The following is a 19,136-nucleotide window of genomic DNA, read 5'->3' on the forward strand; positions in this document are numbered from 1 at the left end:
GATGTCCTAACAGTGTTTATTAGGTGAAGTGATTCTGTGTTTTATTAAATCACATTAACAGCATTTCAGTGTCTCAAATTAGATCGGGTTCAAAAGAATATGTTTATTTTCCCACTTTCCTACGGTATTTATGCCAACTTCCAAGATGTAAGGGTCTGTGAGACAGCAGAAAGCTGCGGTAAAGCAACCTTGTTGTTGACAGTTTCTTTTACGCTCACTGGGAATACTTGGCATATGGAGGTGTTGATATGATCTTGCAGTGTTGTTGGCTTGCAACATTGAGACCTACCAGTTTGGAAACACTGGATCCTCAACGTGCAAAGTTTTGCTCCACGGCTCAAACCAGTTAATATCCTGTCCCACCTCAGCCCAGAATGTCTCCGGGTTGTCCCTCGCAGAGTTGAATACTCTGCTGTACGCTGTATCCGATGCATAGTTTCTGCAACATTGCAGGGCGAAATACTTCTTGGTGTCTGCAGATGCAAGTGATATTGCTGCTCTGACGCTTCGTTGTTGTTGTGCTGCAGAAACTACAGTCCACAGGTTCCTTCCCAGGGTCCTCTTGCGATGCACAGAAGCACAGGGATTCAAACGCACTAAGTGTTTCATATGGAAGTTCATTGTTGCAGTAATTATGAAAAGACCAACGTTTACGCATTTGTCGGGCTTCCGGAGTTTTCCTGCAGGTTGACAACAGGGTTGGATTCAACTCTGCGACGTCATCTGGGGCCAGGCAAAGGGAGAGAAGCCTAAAACAGAAAGCCTTGCTTTACTCTCAAGGAATGTGAACTATAACCTCAATGTTGTTGTTGCAGGAGGAGCTTTGAGCTACAATTAAACATGTTGCACAACACATAAACTAAACTGCAACAATGTAAACTTTACAAAACATACATACAGATATAGAATATATGTGAAGGATGCCATGAAATAACATGCCGTCATATAACCTGATGTAAAAAACACAGTTTGAATCCCCATATTACCCTTAAAACATGGAGGGAATAGCTATTTAGCCTGTGGCATGTCTTTTGTTATGCAAATCAAGAATACATCATTGAACAGCTTGAGCTCATACATTGCAAATCTTTGTTTGCTAGCTGCAGCATTAAACTCTTAGGTTCCTCAGGGTTGCATCAATAACCCCTCTCCTGTTAAGAATGCAAATACCAGTGCTTAAACTGATCAAGGACTGCATGAAGGGGCTTGTTTGAGGATATTTAGGAGCATAATTGGGTTTTTTGTCAGGAGTCAAATTATAGCAAATCTTTCGTTAAGCTGAATCCCTTGTTCCGGTCACATCACAACAGCAGTTTGTGCAGTCCTGTCACACCATACTCTCAGATTCTGGTGAATACATCTCTTTGTCACTGGCATCATCCAAGCTTCTGGTAAAACCCATAATCCAGTTGACTCCCCCTGGCCATGACCCCTTCATACTGGTGTCCATGAGTAACTCATCCATCTGATATTTCAGGTCATCTGTTTCTATTTATACTGTACATGCAGAGCAGTGGTTTCCATGAGGCAGTTATGGAAGCAGTATGCACTTTCCAGGAAAAACTGGAGCCATACTAACATATTTCACTAAATGTAAATGAAACTGTACAACCAACTTAGAAAGATATCCTTTTGTTTACATTCAAATGCTTGCTCCTTGTTGTATTCTGTCTTTTTGTGTATGATATACCTTTGGTTGTTATGTTTGACTGTAATATTGATTTAAATCTCATCACATTTCAACAGAGCATGTACGTTACAATCTATATTCATGTATAACTATAATCAAACATTGGCAGGGAAAGGATGCCTCCCTTCTCCTCATGCTCTAATTTGTGCGGCCAAAAGGTCTCCCTAAATCACTCCCCCAGGCGCTGCCATAACTCTTTTCATAACAGTGCAGATGCTATTGGCAGAATACATATCATTCTTATACTCTTTGGCACCGGACGTGCACAGAGAGAGAACTGCTAATAGCTGCTTGCAAAGGCCAATCAGGACTAAAACGGAGTCCAACATGACTCATTATGACCCCTCCATCTCGCCCTTTTCTCTGATTTGATGTAATGAGTGTGAATCTTTTCAAGCAGAAATCAGTTGGATGCCCTTCAGAAAAAGTTAGAGGCAAATTACCAGAGTTTATCTACAAATGATTAATCTCCATACTGGGTTTTTTGGTTTTTTTTCACCCCCAGAGTGTCTGAATATGGATTTAATAATAGAATTAGTCTGAAGATAATGATTGCCACTTTACATTTCCGATGGCTTTTAGACACAGCAGTTGGCAAAAAGGCTTGGGAATTATTTCCTTCAACATTATTCATAGTTTGGAAAAGCTGATACATAATTACACATTATTACAGCTGAGGGAAGTTGCATAAAATTGAACATGCAAAACACGAGGGACACTTGCTCATGTGTTATTCCCTTATTTAGTAACAGTCAAAGCAGATGATGAATATACACACAGCTTTAAAAGTACAAGACCAATTTTGAAAAATGTACAAATCAAAGATGTAGTTACAGTAACTTAATATATAGAGAGATATCTTAATATATTTTAATGTCAGTTGATGAGCAGCTAAAATTCTGAATAAACAGCAGTAGAGAATGAACTTCCTCATTTCATGCTTTGTAATAATGTGTCAGGAGGGACAGTATACTCCCATTATCTTTCTTCTCCAATGAAAGATATTAAATCAAGCAGGAGCTGGTGAATGCAACAGAGTGATGTAATGTGCGATTTCATTACTTTTATGTCATGTATTATTTCCTTTTGACAAAGTGATGGGGTCTGATTCCCTGAAGGGGGCGTCGGTAGTCCAATGATTAGAGGAAATTTGTGTCGGAGGTTAAAATCCCATGACAAATTTATGATGTGTTGAAATCAGTGTTGCAGGATTTCCGTTTTGTAAATCTCAGGGTGCCTTTGTGCTAGGCGTTAAATCCCAAAGTTGCTCCAGTTTCCCATATTCTGTAACCAGCATTGAGAAGGGAGAAAATACCATCGTGGAGCTACTTCCTTCAGTTGTTCCTGTAAAAAATATATATATATATGTTTGTTGTTCCACTGTGTCTAGTTGAAAAATATATGACACTTTTAAGATGTCTATCAGTATACCTCCCACATGTTTACATTACGTTTGCTTTCATTACCTGTCAGAAGATGCCTGACGGAGCTTGGTAATAAACAGCAGAGCAGCTGTGGGAAAGCAACCTGTCACATCATGCAGCAAAATCTAAACACAAACTAAACATGTCAATACTTCATACTTCATACAGATGTTATCACACAAACAGGATATTTTCACCTCTTATCCCAGTGAAACATGGACATCGTTATGCTGCACAGGGATTAGAGTCAATGGTTGTCAGAATTCATGACCCAATGTTCCTTTTGGATAAGAACAGGATAAGGCCAAGAAATAATCTGGCACATGACCCCTTCTTAAAAGCACATTTTATTTCAAACCACAGACATTTTTCCACTTCTTTTGCATGGTTTTTGTATGGATTAAACCAATAATATATTCAATGTTAACGAGGCGGTTCACACCAAAATAAAAATGCTTTGTTTTTCTAAGAACATGTTGCAAAACTATTACTTTAATGATGTGTTTAATTTAATTTGGTACGATTAGGGGTGCTGGTCCCTGCAAACATACTGATACTGACTTGTTGAGCTTTTTATATGATAGGCAAACATTCTCTACTCCAGGTGTCTGTACTTGCTTTGTCTCTGTTCCTCCGTGGGAGTGAAGACCTTTTCAGAAATCAATTCACTCGCTGTTAAAGGGCTTTAAGAGCACTGCTGTGTAATCCCATCTCTTTAAAAAAAGCAGTACTGTATTCCAATCCATATGGGAGGGGGCCTGTAATCTCTCCGTGCCCTCTTTCCATGCGCTCTCTAAGCCCTGTCCTTCTCTAACCATCCATCCAGCCCACCATTTACCACCAGTTCACATCTGTATGCAGTTGGGTGGGACTGAGGGTGGCAGGAATTCACCAACACATATGGTATGTGTGTGTTTAGATTTGATAACTTGTTCAATCAAAAACCGAGATTATGATGCCTGAAATGCTTAAATTTGATGAAAATGGAATCAGCAGAATCACACCGACATGACATTTTTAAAATGTCATTCTTGGACTTATTTCATTGGCCACCAATTTGTAGTTAAGTGAGGTTCTCAGTGAGGTAATTGCTTCCAAAATGGGTATAGGCAAAAGTGCTGCAAGCAAGATAAATGAAATTCAGATCATTTCAGTGTCTGTATGGATTCTGCTCTGTACAGCTGTGCACATGGAAGCCTAAATATCAGTTGTCAGGTTTGTGTTTACGGCTTCATGCCAGACACGTGACTCGTCATCCGTCCTTAAGCAGCGATTTGCGACTTGTTCTCGTGGAGCACTGCTTCTGTCGAGTGCAATGACTAGCCACGTATGAAAAATATCACAACAGCAGGCACCATTAGGCAGCAGATCTACAGTAGATGAAGAGAGTCAGAGTTTGGAACTGTTCTGTGGTAGCACATAAACATGAGGATTAATCCTTAAGTCCTTCAACAAAGGTTCACGACCATCATTCAGTCCTTATCGGGCTGCATACAGTGCATGTAGCCAAGAGAGGAGATAACAGGCGCCATGGCTCAGCGGTTCATAATAAACCTTTAAGGCAAGCCTGGTTTTAATCAACTGATCTCTGAAGTGCAATGGATGAATGCATCATATGCACATAAGCATTTAAACATGCAAAAACAGAGACACAATATTTTGAGATTCAGCATGCAGGGGGAACTGGTAGTCTCTGAATGTTGATGCCACATATTGTATATAACTGCAAAAATGACAGATGACTGACTTTTTATGAAGTCAGGGTTAATATAAGAGATAAGCTGTCCTGAATGCGGCTGTCATTTATGACATATGGTCAAGCATGTGGTCCATATATCCACATACTTTAGAGGACATGTCGAATGCAGGCAACTTCCCGCAGATAGATTTCATGGTGGACCTGAAAAAAGAAGAGTGTAGGCTTGAATAGCAGCATAATAATGCCCAGGAGTTTTAACACGATGTTCAGCTAACACATGTGGGAGTGCTGCTCATTGGGTTTCACTTGTGTGAGGTTTTATTAATATTCATTAGCATTGTTGGAGGGAGCCTGGGATCCAAGATTTTCATAGCCAAAGACTGCTTCTCTGTAATTGTTGTGCATATAAAAAGAAAATGTGCAACTTGCTCAGGAGTCCACATCCTTTGTATAAGTTTTCAACATACATCTGGACATGTTTTAAATCGGTCTCCTCAGCAAATCTGGGCCTTTATTCATCTTTTTACAGTAGTTGACAACCACTCAATTACTTAACAGCAATTTAATCTTATGTTTTCTTAACATGTGAATAAATATGTAAATGGATTAAATTGTGCTTTTCAATGAAAATTATTGTATGTTATGAAAATCTCCAATATTTGTATAGGGATGGACTTCCTTTTTTTTATATAGTGCGTTTATAGCTGCTGTTCCCATGAAAACAATGCCAGGTTATGAGATATCATGAGGATGGAGGTGGATTAATCCCCCTCGCAACCACTCCCAACATCCCCTCATCTCTCCCTCATCTCCCCCTCTCACCCTTTCTCTTTCTCTCTCTCTCTCTCTCTCTCTCTCTCTCTCTCTCTCTCTCTCTCTCTCTCTCTCTCTCTCTCTCTCTCTCTCTCTCTGTGTGATGCTGCAGCTCTTGTAGTCTCTCCAGTCTCCAGTAAACAGCAGTCATGGCGACAGTGGTCCAACCGCTCTCTCTTGATCGAGGTAAGGCGCTTGTACTTGTCATCTGAGGGTTTTTTTCTCCACGTTTTATAAAACTTCAGCAAGAAACTGGCAACCCAGGGTACATCCAGGTGTTTGTGCCGGACTCGGATTTCCTACAGATTGTTTTTACGGGTCGTTATTTCAAAGCAATATGAGCTCTCGCTAAATAGAAACATCCAGCCTAACGTATTCCCTGCGTGCAGTGTGCAGAATGGAGCGCTCGTGTTGCTCTGTAAAATGATTGCAGGGTCTTTGTGCGGAGACAAATTAACTCACTATCTTTTATTTGACAAATGGACACCCCCACACCGCTCACACTGCTTTTCCTGTATTCCCATCTCTATTATGTAATCTCCTCGGTAATATCATCCCGTCACAGCTCGCTCCTGTAAACATAAAGCCGAAGCTATATTTAAGCGCTTTTGCACGAAAATCTACTGCGTGCTATAAGGGACAACTTTTGTATTTGAATTTGCAGATGCAAGTTGTTGCCTCCATATACATCTGAACAGGACAGAGTCTTTTTTCACTTATTTGAGACACGTAAAACGCAAGCAAATAGCTATTATTGCCTAATGATATACTGGGATGGTGTTGTTAAGCCCAACGCACCAGAGGTAGCGTTTACTACTGCCTGGTATGTGATTGTACACCATGTGACTTAAACACTTGTTTCTTCCTCCTCTAACTTCATTCATATGGTGGAAAGGCCTCCAGGATTACATCTTGCACAATTTGTTTTATCTACCTCCCTAAATAAAAGAGCCGAAAACAGTTCAGGATATTCCACACATGCTCAGACCTTACTTGGTAATAGCTGCTACAGTACATTTTATATATCACTTTGCATTCGAAATGGTCTTTATGCATACTAGAGGAGCGAAGACTCACTTTAAATCCCTATAGTTTTTTTTGTGAAATGGTCTATTTTTAGATCACAAGGGAAAAATCACCAGTCTTACACTCAGACCACAGGCATCCTCTGGTGAAATGTAATATTTCGCAAGCTTTGCATAGGAAACGGATGCTGTCAAATATAGAGAAAGGAGAGCTATTTCCTCTGTGCCAAGTAAAGCAAGCATTAGCTCCCCAGTCACTTCCAGGTCAGAGGAGGTGACTATAAATACTCTTTATCTGGTGGGAACATACATTATCATGCAGGAATTAGTATCTCTGGTGTCATATTGTATGTGAAGTACAAGTAATGAACCATAGTGGATCATTTTCTGCCATTAGAATGAGGTTTCTACCCTCAATTGCAATTTCTTCTTCGCTAAAGTTGAATTTTTCTGGACAGTCACGCTTTACTGATGCACATTCTGCAATACCATGCAGAGGCAATAAAATTAGTCTAAGATTGCACCAAGCAAACACATAAACAATACAACCCATGTCTTTCCACCTCACCACTCAGCCTTTAGAATTATAGAACAGGAGCTTAGCTGTTCTCATAAACAAGCTTTTACATACTGAGGATAAGAGGAATGTCTTCCATCTTGGTAAAATATCAGCATTCAGCCAATTCAGCCTTATCTGATCTAAGTCATTTACTGGGCCAGTAATTCAGACGTGACCTCAGGCTGTATGCTGATCCATATTGGCATCCTGTGGCATGAATTTGACCAGTCAGCGACTGACAGCTGTAATGGCAGGAGCAGTAATGATAATAGTTCGCACAGAAGCGGTCATAGAGAGACAGAGACATAACAGGCTCTCCTATTTTTCAACTGCTGCCTGTATCGAGAAAACACTATAATTACTAATGAAAAAGTACTCACGTCTCGTGTGGGGAGTAAGCTATAGCTGCTGTGTTGGTCAAAAACACGCAGGAAAAAAGCAGACATATTCATTTACAGAGCTCACACTTTGCCTGTTGGGTCCAGCAGGATGAAAAGATCTTACCCCGCTGGCCTTCCTGTTGTTGTCGGAGGAAATAACTGTGATAAGGAAGCACCAGCTCCCCATCAAGAACTATGGATTTGAACTTCCCTGAATATTTTATAAAAAACACTCTGTATTCTCTGTGGGGCTGGCATTTCACTACAAATAGGCAAGTCTCAAAGATGACTGCCTGTCTGAGATGAAATAGCAGAGGTCATCATCCTATGGTGGCGTTTTGTCAAGGATTTGTGTCTTGTAAACTCATAGAGCAGCAGAGTCTTGGTATGATAATGTTTGAGCAGGTATAATGTTTACCATGTACAACACATTATTACAGTACAGCTCATGCTAATGTAATTAGTGTAGCAGATTTCCCCCCCCCCCAAATTGAATTATTGGACAAATTTTGAGATCAAAAGCAAAGAGGTCTCAAAAGATGGCTAAAAACAACAATTTCAGAGCAATTAGAAAGAGAATTGTTGTTATTGTCTTCATATTATGTATGACACTGTATATAAGTAGCTAGTTAATATTAACCTGTACATATAGATTGCATAGTTCAAGAATTATAGTGCTTGAGTGTGTGTCTGCATGGCGGTTAAAAGAAGATATCTCGCTCAAACTCTTGCTATAAGTATTAAGATTTGCATTATCCTCAGTGCTGCTTCAGTTAGTGACTCCCTCAATTTCTCAGAATGACCTCTAATAACCCCAAACTACAGCTGTAAACTTGTTGCATTCATTTGTTGGTATAGATTAAAAAAGAGGATGATAGCTTGCACATAACTACAGGATAGGGATATATTTGCAGATGGATACTCTGTTATATTATGGTCTATAGAGGCTAGTTTCTCAGTGTTTCTCTGCCTTTGTGTACATTTTTAGTACATTAATATTCAGTTCATGTAAGGCCAGACCTTATTTCCATCACATGCTCTCAGTCACACCTGCAATTTGAAGGGTTTGAAGGTTGTTGTCAAGCTGACGTCACTCATAGCAGTTAATATCACAACCCATCTCTGTTTAATACACCAATTAGGGTTGTGAGAGTAATTGTCTTGGAGTGTGACTAACCAGCAGATTTGCCAAGGGCACCAAGGACATCCAGGTCAAAGAGGCGGTGGAAGATGGAAGGGTTTTTTCGGGGCATTTCATCCCAGCATGCGCGGCATTTCAGATAGCATCTCTCAGGGTACAAAGGTAGTGTGAAGTCAAAGGAAGGTAATTTAAGCAGAATTTTAAAAGGATGGTTGGAGAGATTTCCTCACAGCCACATATTTGAATGAGCTCAGCCTCTGATCTTGGCGTTTTTATTTACATCAATGCAGTTTTTTCCAAATGGAACTTCTAAGCACTGAAAATGAATTACACTCAGTAGTGCCACTGTTAGAAATTGAATAATTGTACCAGAAATCGGGAGCGCTGCCCAGTGCAAGCGCCACAATGTTGTGGAGCCTTGTCGAGCGTTGATGGCTTTATTATGTGTCACTGTGGCTTTGTTCAGCTGTGTGCCTTTTCTCTAATCAGCAAATGATGAGGATGACCTTTTTAAGTCAGTCCCAGAGAGTCGCTTCTATACAATAGTCCCTTGGAGGCTGCTGAACATCACTTAAAAATGGCAACGTACGACATCTTTTGTTTTTCTTCTTGTGTGTCAGAGTTTTGTGACTCAAACAACCTCTGTACACTTTATAGCTTCCTGACTTGATAGATTAAAGGGAATATCAGCAGCCCTCCTCCGACCCAGTCCTTGTTTCCCCTCTGACAGATCATAGCGAGTTCACTGATTTGAGGCCCGGCCTGATTCCCATCACATGCTCTCAGTCACACCAGCGATTTGAAGGATTAGAGGGTTGCTGACAAGCTGACGTCACTCATAGCAGTTAATATCTCAACCCACTAACGTTTAAAACTGAAATTATGGGTTTTAGAGGTATTTTTCTTAAAGGGAGACTGTGCAGTAATTAGTGAGAAAGACGAAGACAATAAGTGCAATGTTTTTGCTCACCACAAACTCCCACAGGAGCCGTTAACCCTCAAGGAGAGATTTATTTGCTGTGCTTTGAGTGGTTCGTTACAGTATATCAAATTAAAGCTAATTCTCTTAGCATGGGACCTGTAGGTAAAACCCTTTTGCCCCATTTTACTAATTCAGAGTGCAAATATTTCAGTAGTTTTGGTTGGAATTAGCAGCAGAGTTGCCAGAGGCACCAAGGACATCAAGGTCAAAGTGGCAGATGGCAGATGGCGAGGCCTTTTCAGGACATTTTATTACAGCATGCACGGCAGACAGAATCTGTCAGGGTGCAGAGGAAGGTGTGCCGTCAGAGGAAGGTCATTTGAGAAGAAAGTGAAACAAGGTACCCTTATACAGATTTAATCATGACTGCATGGTTTAATGAGCTCAGCCTATGATCTGAATGTGTTTATTTACATTGCTGCAGTTTTGTCAAAATTACACTACTAAGTACTGAAAAATAATAACACTCAGTTCTTCTGTTCACTGTTAGAATTTGACTAATTGTACCAGAAAACTGGAGTGCTGCCCAGTGCATAGAACAGTTTCACACAACAATGTGTTGGAGCCTGGTCAAGCATTGAAGCCATTCTAACATGTCACTGTGGCTTTGTTCAGCTCCGTGCCTTTCTCTAATCAGGAAGTGATGAGAATGATGTTTTTTCCTTTCAGCCTGATGTAAGAAGCTCCGGGAAATGAGTTTGGTATGGTTCCGCACTGACAATATCAGAATTAGTCATTGTATACCACCTTTTATTTTGTATTGAATTGAGTTGTGCTTTCATAAGGGTCATTTTCTAAGCATGGAAGTCAAGAACACTAGAGGTTTGGTGTTCAATTGAGTATACTTGTATAAACACTGTTGCTATGCAACGGACAACAATAATAGATGAAAACAATCCCACTGAAGACACGTCTGATTAGAGACCATTCATTCAGGATCTGGGAATATTTATATATTTTACTTTATTTAGTTTGAAGCACTACGACACCTTTCAACTTATGTATGAAAGCATACAATCAGAGCGAAAGGCTGGCAATAGAAATCTATTCTGGCACATTTGTTTGGAAAAGCTACTTTTATTTAGATTTAAATGCTACTGTAACATAAATGTAACCTGTTACTCAATACTGTACTATTCACAGGTGCAATTTTGAGGATTTAGTTTTGCTTAATACTACCCCACTGTATTTCCGGGTTTTTTATTTTCCTTTTTACTCCACTATATTCTGACAGCTTTAGATACTAGTTACTTTTCACATTTAATAACTTCTGATACAACATTAAAACCCTCTTGTTTGTATATGTATTTGCTTGTGATAAAATATTAATAATATAATCATCCATAACCATTTGAAAGTAGCAATTCTACATAAAGAGTACTTTTACTTTCAGTGGTTATACTATGAATTTACTTATTATATAAGTATTTCTTTCACCATTTAACCTTAGTGGGCAATATTGTGATTCCATTGTCAACACACAACGGAAAATTTGATCAGAGAAAGTATTCGTTGAATCTTGACAGTCACCTAATTAAAAAACTGGCATTAAACTTGGCTCATTAAATCATTAAAATCACTAATGAGAATGCTCTCATCCTAAGTATAGCAGCGTGAAATAAAGTGCTGACAGGATCTCTGCCTTAATATGGCTGCAGTGCATTACACTGTAACTGTATCCTAATGTTTTATCTGATTAGTCACAACACCTCAAATACTTCAAAATATACTCTGCAATCACGAATCATTTTCCTTTGCACATCTTGAGTTGCTTTTTCTAAGCTTTTCAGATAATGAGGGAGAATTATTAATACATATTTTTAGTTTTGCCACTCGTCTTAAAAAAGAGATCTCATCTCTGCCTTTGGAGAAGAATCTGTCAAACATCACAGTGAGAGTGACCTAATTGCCACAGTCTGTTTGCTTCGGAGATAAGCTAAATTTGGCAGACTTGCAATTGTCAATGTGGAGCATATAGTTTTCAGTGAGGCGGATATAAACACTTTTACAGATGTTGCACGCATCTGGACCCACTGAATCCCTTAAAGCACTAAACTGCAGGTCTCTGGGTTTCGATGAGAGTCAAACATTTACAAAAAAGCACTTGAGGGCTCAACTTGATTTATTTGCACTGTATTCAATGTGACACTGATATAGTCAGGATTAAAAAAGGGTTTAAATGTATGGTTCAGTTTGTGCAGAGGGGGGGTAAAAGCAGAATTTACTGTGCCAGAATCAGGGGTCAATAACAAGCAGGACGTCAGGACAAAAAGGTCAAGGCATGCTGGCAGAAAGTGCAAAACGACAGGCAAAGAGATAAAATAACAAGACAGGAAGGCAGATACAAGAAGGATGAAGGTGCTAAGAAGTTGCACACCAGGTGGTCTGGTAGAGATCTGTGAAAAAGGGGCAGGTAAATAGGTGTCGATGAGACTTTTGGGAAGAGCTGTGCAGCTAGGTGTGGCAGATGATGAAATAAATCCTCATACAACTGCAGAGAAAGGATTTCATTACATTGCATTTCATGGAGCTGACGCTTTATCAAAAGCAACTTACAACAACGGCATTCAACCGTGAAGAGACAAACTTGAAACTTGTACATTAGCTTTCAATTAGTTAGAGCATTGTCAGTGTTTACTGCTTATGCTTCAAATAAGCCAAACCTTTCTAGTTGCTACATACAGAACCAAGACTCATTTTTTGTTTTAGTTTTTATTGGCCAAGGTGCAGTTGAAACATGAGGCTTTTTCAGTCTGGGTCAGCTGATATGCAGAATTTCTGATGTCGGGATATCAATTGGGAACTCGTTACACTCTTTTAAGGCCAGGATAGCAAACAGGCGTGTTTTTGGGATGAGGAATTCTGTGATGGATTGGAAGGCTCTCAAATGAGATGGCAGATAAATAACAGAGGCTAAAGGTGCATAACCCATATTTGTCTCTTGACGACTGGTCAGATACCTTTTGAATGAGTTCCCACACCGCATAAAAAAGCTCTTAAAACCCGATGTTCACTACCTGCTCAGCAACAAAAAGCAGGCAAGTAAAGTGGGCAACGGCTGGTGAACATACTGTAGTGGAGCATTCAGCAGCTAAAGACCCAGATATTTCCCTCAGGCGTCACTAGAGACCCAAAACACAGCTAAAGGAGAGTGAATGCGACTCCCAGTGAATGTTAATGTTGCTTTGTGTCTGCTGGATGTGTTAATCGCCAATTGTATGCTACCATGTAGGCCATTTTCCTAGTTGGCCAGAAAATCAGCGAGTGTAAGTTCTGAAGCAAAACCAGAATTAGTGTCAGACAAAGTGGCTGAAAATCAAAAGTAACACTTGATTTTCTGGTTGAAACTACAGCAAATATAAAAGTCACATTAATGTCCACTGCATTTAACTCAACTGTTTACATGAACATTTCCCTGTTTGTATATAAATGTAAAAAAGAACGTAAACTGTAATGTAAAGTAATTGTAGCTGAGTAAATATTGCCTGATTTGCCTCAGTTGTAGCAAAGATTAGCATACTATGTCAGTGCATGTACCGTAAATACTGCTTGTACAGTGTGGTTAATAATAATGCATGGTTTGAAACGCAGTTCGTTATTTATTTAAGACATATTATGAAAGTTTTAAATCCAGGATTGTTATTGCATGATGATGTTATTGCATTTGTAGGTTAGTCACGGGTGGGACCATATTTCCTGTATTTCCCTCTAGCTGAAGCTATTCATAGTATGTATCATAGCATGTAACAGGAACACCATGTGGGTTTCAAACACACACATTCTGTTATCTTCAGCGGTACTTATTTGTTCTGTCAGCCTCTATCTCCAATGAAGGTAAAACATGAGATGAGTGTGGTTTGTGTCAGTGTTATCAGAGTGCAAAGGGTTATCCAGGGGCTTTTTTTCCCACCCTCTCTCTCTGCCAGACTATTAGCCTGGATAATTTCGCTGCACATTCGATCCGGGAATCCTTTTCTGTTAATGTGACGTAACTGTGATCCCCTGAAGTCATGGAGCACAATCACCCTTTCCATGCCTCTTCCTCTGGGTTTTTTTTACACTCTCTGATCAGTCACACAGCTCATCTCATGTCCCACTTCTACATCAAGCGTGCAGAGCAGAGGGGATTGAAGTGTTCTCATGGGAAATGTGCGCTTAAAATCTGTGTGGCTCAGTACTGAAGACACATAAAAAGGAGATATGTAATTTTTTTGCGGTGTTATGTGCCTGAAATTGTCCAGCAGCCATGTGCCAGTTTATGAGACCTGTTTTCATTGCAACACTCAGATCATACTTTGATTTGTTTACACATTTTCTCACACAGTATCTCCCATGTGAATGACAAATAGTGTGATAGTGTAGCAGTAATCTAAACAGACAGAGATTACATATCACTGGAAGCATGAAAGGGTAGATGTGCCAATCCAGTGCCAGCAGATGTGTCATTACCTCTGAGCTACTCAGAGAGCTATAATTACCACTTATTACCACTCATTTTGTATGACACCTGTTATAACCCTTGCTGTGTCCCTGTGGTTTTATTTTGGTTTTTAAAAAAGCAATGGGACCAGATATATTGAAAGAGGCAGGAACATAGTTTTACTGTTACAACTGTCAATGTAGGTAACAATGAAGCAGAGCAGCTTCTTTGGCTGATGCAAAGCTAATGCAATTTTAAATGACCCAAATTCATGTTGGAAAGATTATATGAGGAAATGGGCAGGCTTCACTTTTGATCAGTGAGATGAAAGCACCGCCAAAAATGTCTGCAACATTACTCTTTGAAGTTCAGTTCTAAACGCCTAGTCCAGGTCCTTGACGTGGATAAAGAAAATGGTGCTAACGAGCATATGAAAGCAAATAATGGCATAGAGGTGGGAAAAATATTTCCTCAATGGCCTCTGACCTTCGTTTAATGAGAAAAAAAATGCTCATAAACCTCCTGAACAAATGCCTTTGCTGAATGGATGTTTACCATCTCATTACGAGCTATTCAGAAACTGTGTTTTCTGATATTCAGGCATTTAGAAAAAACACTGAACCACAGACGAAGAATATCAGCTGTTAAAAACACCATATTTCCTTTTCATTTGAAACAAGCTTAATATTGCATATGAATATTGGAGTAACAAATAACAATAATATAACACATAACAAAATACATAACTCCAAATGAATGCTCATGTTGCTTCTTAACTAAACACAACTGTTTGCCAATAAATTAGCCATTACGTTTAAATGTAATGATATGCCAATACTGTGGCATGCCCAATGTGGGCACAAAGTATAGGTGCAGGTTTTAAGTGGTAGTTAAGAGTAAGATAAGATCCTTTACTTAAAGTGTAACTTGAACGAAATGAACACAACAAATGCTTTGTAAACCTTTGGTGGTATCTAGCCATGCAGCTAGCTTTTACTTTATTTAACTATAAACAGTCACCGGATAGAAATCCTGAGACAGTTTTTCTATCCCCATTTGAATTAAATCAATGACCCACTTTCTGTAAAAAATTACAAAGAAATGTAAAGTGGTAAATCTTCAAGTGTTATCATTATACATTGTAATTTTTGTTGCGCAATGATGGACATTATTACAGGCACAGCAGTAACTAGCGGGGTCAGATTTAGCTAAAGGTTAAATAGGGAACCACAAGCAGGTGTGAAGATACGTGACTGGAACTGGTAAGGCAGTTATAGCTAACATTGTGTCTTATTTTATATACACGTACCTGTGCCCCTATTTACATCAGACTATGAGTCATTTAATTACAGGCTGATTAGCATCATCTCGATGACTCGCACCGTTGCCAGCCCTCATCTGCAAATACAACTCCCGCTGGACCTGCTATCTGAAGTTGGTGTCAATGGGATCCGAACCCGCAATTCAATTAGATCAATATAACCCTCAATGCTTTATTACAGAGCGCTTGAAAACGAAACAAGCATTGGATTTCTCTGCTCATTGTGTCCATCTATAGTTTAAAGGCAAATGTGGTTAAGGGTACAATATGTGTTCCACCTTTCCTTTTTACGGCCTTATAGAGTATTCACACAATCAGGGCTGGAGACTACTTAATTCCTCGTCTCCCACATGGTCTGCCAACAGTAAAAGCTCTTGTGTCTGCCGTAAGCTTTATTGAGTTCCTCCTATATTCCAAGAATTCAATATCAGCATGTGTGTATGTGTGTGAGTGATGCTTCTATGCACAAAGTATCTAACCATCAAAAGAGACAATGATACAGCCTTGCAGTGAGAGGACAGTGTGGAGAAGTCAGTTTGCATTTACATACTGCTTCTTTTAAATCCATATTTTTATTGTCCTGTACTTTGGTGTAGATATAAGGGCCTTCAGATCAACTGTGTTATGCATAAAGGCTGCAACCAACTATTAATGCATGGAAGCTGGAACCTATATTTTTATTTTTGGATTATCTGGATTGTTGCTTGTCGACTAGTATCGGTAGTAGAAGAAAAAACATTGTGTCCAGATATTTATCCCATTTTAATGCATTTATTCAAATCACCATTATGGAGAACACATTTACTGTAATGATCTCTCCCTGTTGGGCAAACAAGCTGTGGAAGGTTTTAAAGAATAGATGATTTTTGGCGATCTCCATTGCTTTGTGGAGTGACTTGAATGTAAATCAGCAGCCCAGCTTTCAGTGATATAAGGTGTGGGCGTTCTAGTACTGGTGGAAAATAATGTTCAGTAAAATAACTACATAATCTCTGAAATGGATCTAAGTTAAATACATTTCTGGGAAACATTGTGAGTGTTTAAAGATGCTCTAATCATCATTCTCACGTTAAAAGTGGATACAATGAGATGTTATGTGAAAGGGGTTGCAGAGATTTGTCACCCAACTTTACAATTCACTGCACATTTTAGTGTCTTCTTTGACCAAAACAGCAATATGAAGAAGTGTCTGGGAACTTGTGACTGGCCCCCCTACTGCCTAACATTGTGTTGACAGTATGATGAATTGGTGAGACTAAAATCAAAATATATATGGTGTGAAACTACAAACAGAGCAGTACATCTCGGCATCTCCCCTGCAAACGGCAATCTTCTCTCTTTGTGTGCTTGCAGGTTTCTGGACACACAGTCTGAATAAAACATGTTATTGAGAGTCCTGAGTCCAGTGATTGAGTACCAAATGACTTCCCTCTCCTTTCATTGTAAATTTGGTCTGGTAGTTTCAGAGGGCAAGAAATGAATCATCTACGCTGGCAGACTCATTGAGTTTGAGCGTATTAGGGGAGGAGAACTCATTGGACCCTGGAGTCAAAGCTTCTAACCTTAGATTTAATGTAAATTGTTATAGCCGGCCGCTACTTCCCTACTTTTATATATTTACTTACTGAGTAATGCTGCCGCTTAACGTAAATAAGTAACAATAATGCTGCTACCTTTTTTATACCATACATGTGGGCCTATTTGTTTTTATTTTGTTAACGTTTCCTTGCCAACACTGCACCATGTGTTTAATAAAGGCTGTGCGATTTTGAGAGTGCCAGTACCTTCAAAACAAATGAATGCCCGACTTATTCCCTCTCTCCCTCCCTTATTCGCATGCATATAGTTAAGCCAATGCAAATAATCTATGGATTGGATTGCTGTTCTATCTTTCCTGCCCCAGCTGGCCTTGACTGAGTCTATTTATATTATCCCACCCATTGATTTGCCTTCTCGTGCCTGTGCTGTTAAAGTAATTGAACGGGGCATTTTTCCCTTTGGCTCACACTTAACTCACACCCGTTTTCTCTCCCTCTTTCTGCCAGATGTTGCCAGGGCTATCGAGCTGCTGGAGAAGCTGCAGGAGTCGGGTGACGTGCCGGGTCACAAGCTGCAGTCTCTGAAGAAAGTCCTTCAGAGTGAGTTCTGCACGGCCATCAGAGAGGTGAGTCACTGTCAAAAAAGGGAACCGCTGTACCGTGAACGGCAACATGACTCATGTCCTTTCATTCTTTTTTTCTGCGAGACTTTTTATTTATTTTTGCTGCTTTTCCTCTGGTGACCTTTCTCGGGCTACTACTCTTTGTTGTTGATTCTTCCGATCAGTCATTTCGTTCGTCGTTGGAGCTTCTGTTGATGAAGATATTTTTCTTTCACCTATTCACTCATGGATTCTGTGTTGTCAAGGCCATAGTACCTTTTCTGTTTCATCCAAACAAACCAGAAGAGTACAACTTTATTTAAAGATATGATTTAATCTTTATGCCTTGGCTTTTGGTGATGTTTGTATTATTGTTGACCAGAGCACATCAGGCAGGTTCTAGACATTAACCAACAAATATTGGCATACTTAAGATTTTAGATACATTTTAGACATATTTTACTTTCAATTTCATCACATTTTTGCTGGGCTGAAGCTATATGATGGTAACATTTGCTTCTACACATTTGCTTCTATACAAGTGAAGGAAGTGGCCAATTGTTGCTGAGAAATTAGCCTTTAGTATAGTAGCTTTAGCGATTAGCTTGCACAAAAGTAACCTATGTTGTGTTTTGTTGTAACACAAAGTGGAGCCAAAATCAGCAGAAACTGAACAGTAAAAAAGGAATAAAAGATGAGATTGTACCTTTAATTTACTGTTGGGCTACTTCTAAAAAATGGCTGCAGTATAATGAAATTTGAGATTATTACTCTGCCATATTACTATAGAGCCGAACAGCAGCAATGAATTTTTAACTGCGTGAAAAATTCACCCTGAACATTTCAATGGCCATGAGGCCAGAAAACATTATGAGCATTTCATTAAGTTGGAGGTTTGATACGCTTGTTACTTTGAATTTTAATTAAGCAAATCACTTTTACAGATTTGGTATAATTACTTTCTATAGTGATGGTGTGAATCATAAGCATGATTTTCCCCTTTTGCTTTGCGTGCTTTCGTTCGCATGAATGCAAACGGCCACCCACTGATCCATCATCTTAGAATCATTCATCAGGAGGACGGCGTACTAAGTAAACATGAGCTTTTGCGCTACATGCCGCCACAACATAACATGACTTATAACAGCCGATGTTGTAAATTTAATGTGCTGTCTGAAGTGATGCAGCATCATCCAGTGACAAGTAGATAGATAGAATCGGAGGATGAAACCCTCTTTATTAGTCACATACATGCACACAGCAGAGCACACACAGTAAAATTGGTCCTCTGCATTTAACCCATCCTAGTACTAGGAGCAGTGGGCAGCTATTGTGCAGCGCCCGGGGAGCAAGTATTTGTTAAGCCAGCAGGACCGTGAGCAGCAGAATGGATGATGGTCTCGATGGCATCCGTGTTGCAAGTTAATTGTAACCAAAGTCAACAATTTGTCCTGGGATGAAAGCAGACTTGTCCAGAATATTGTTTTATTTTTGCTTTAAAGCTTTGTAAAAGTTATGGGGATACATTGTAAGAAATTGAAT

General features: G+C 39.5%; 2 protein-coding genes across 4 annotated transcripts in view; one reads left to right on the forward strand and one right to left on the reverse strand.

Annotated features, from left to right (window-relative positions):
• The window catches only part of acss3 (acyl-CoA synthetase short chain family member 3), a 46,023-nt gene extending 38,294 nt beyond the window's left edge, over window positions 1–7,729 (reverse strand). Inside the window, exons 1-2 of one of the 2 annotated variants that reach the window (XM_063905350.1) lie at window positions 7,591–7,729; window positions 290–749 (exon numbers count right to left, since the gene is read on the reverse strand). In XM_063905350.1, the coding sequence (XP_063761420.1) occupies window positions 290–621 (332 nt within the window). In that variant the 5' untranslated portion in view covers window positions 622–749; window positions 7,591–7,729. Of the gene's footprint in view, window positions 1–289; window positions 756–7,590 lie in introns of those variants that run through there. The other variant, XM_063905351.1, reaches the window with a different exon arrangement.
• Window positions 5,691–19,136, forward strand: part of lin7a (lin-7 homolog A (C. elegans)) — a 29,929-nt gene continuing 16,483 nt past the window's right edge. For both annotated transcript variants that reach the window (XM_063905354.1, XM_063905353.1), the window contains exons 1-2: window positions 5,691–5,812; window positions 17,500–17,618. In XM_063905354.1, coding sequence (XP_063761424.1) covers window positions 5,776–5,812; window positions 17,500–17,618 — 156 coding nt within the window. In that variant the 5' untranslated portion in view covers window positions 5,691–5,775. The remainder of the gene's footprint in view (window positions 5,813–17,499; window positions 17,619–19,136) is intronic.

The sequence above is a fragment of the Eleginops maclovinus genome, chromosome 17, assembly GCF_036324505.1.
Source record: "Eleginops maclovinus isolate JMC-PN-2008 ecotype Puerto Natales chromosome 17, JC_Emac_rtc_rv5, whole genome shotgun sequence".
Lineage (NCBI taxonomy): Eukaryota > Metazoa > Chordata > Actinopteri > Perciformes > Eleginopidae > Eleginops > Eleginops maclovinus.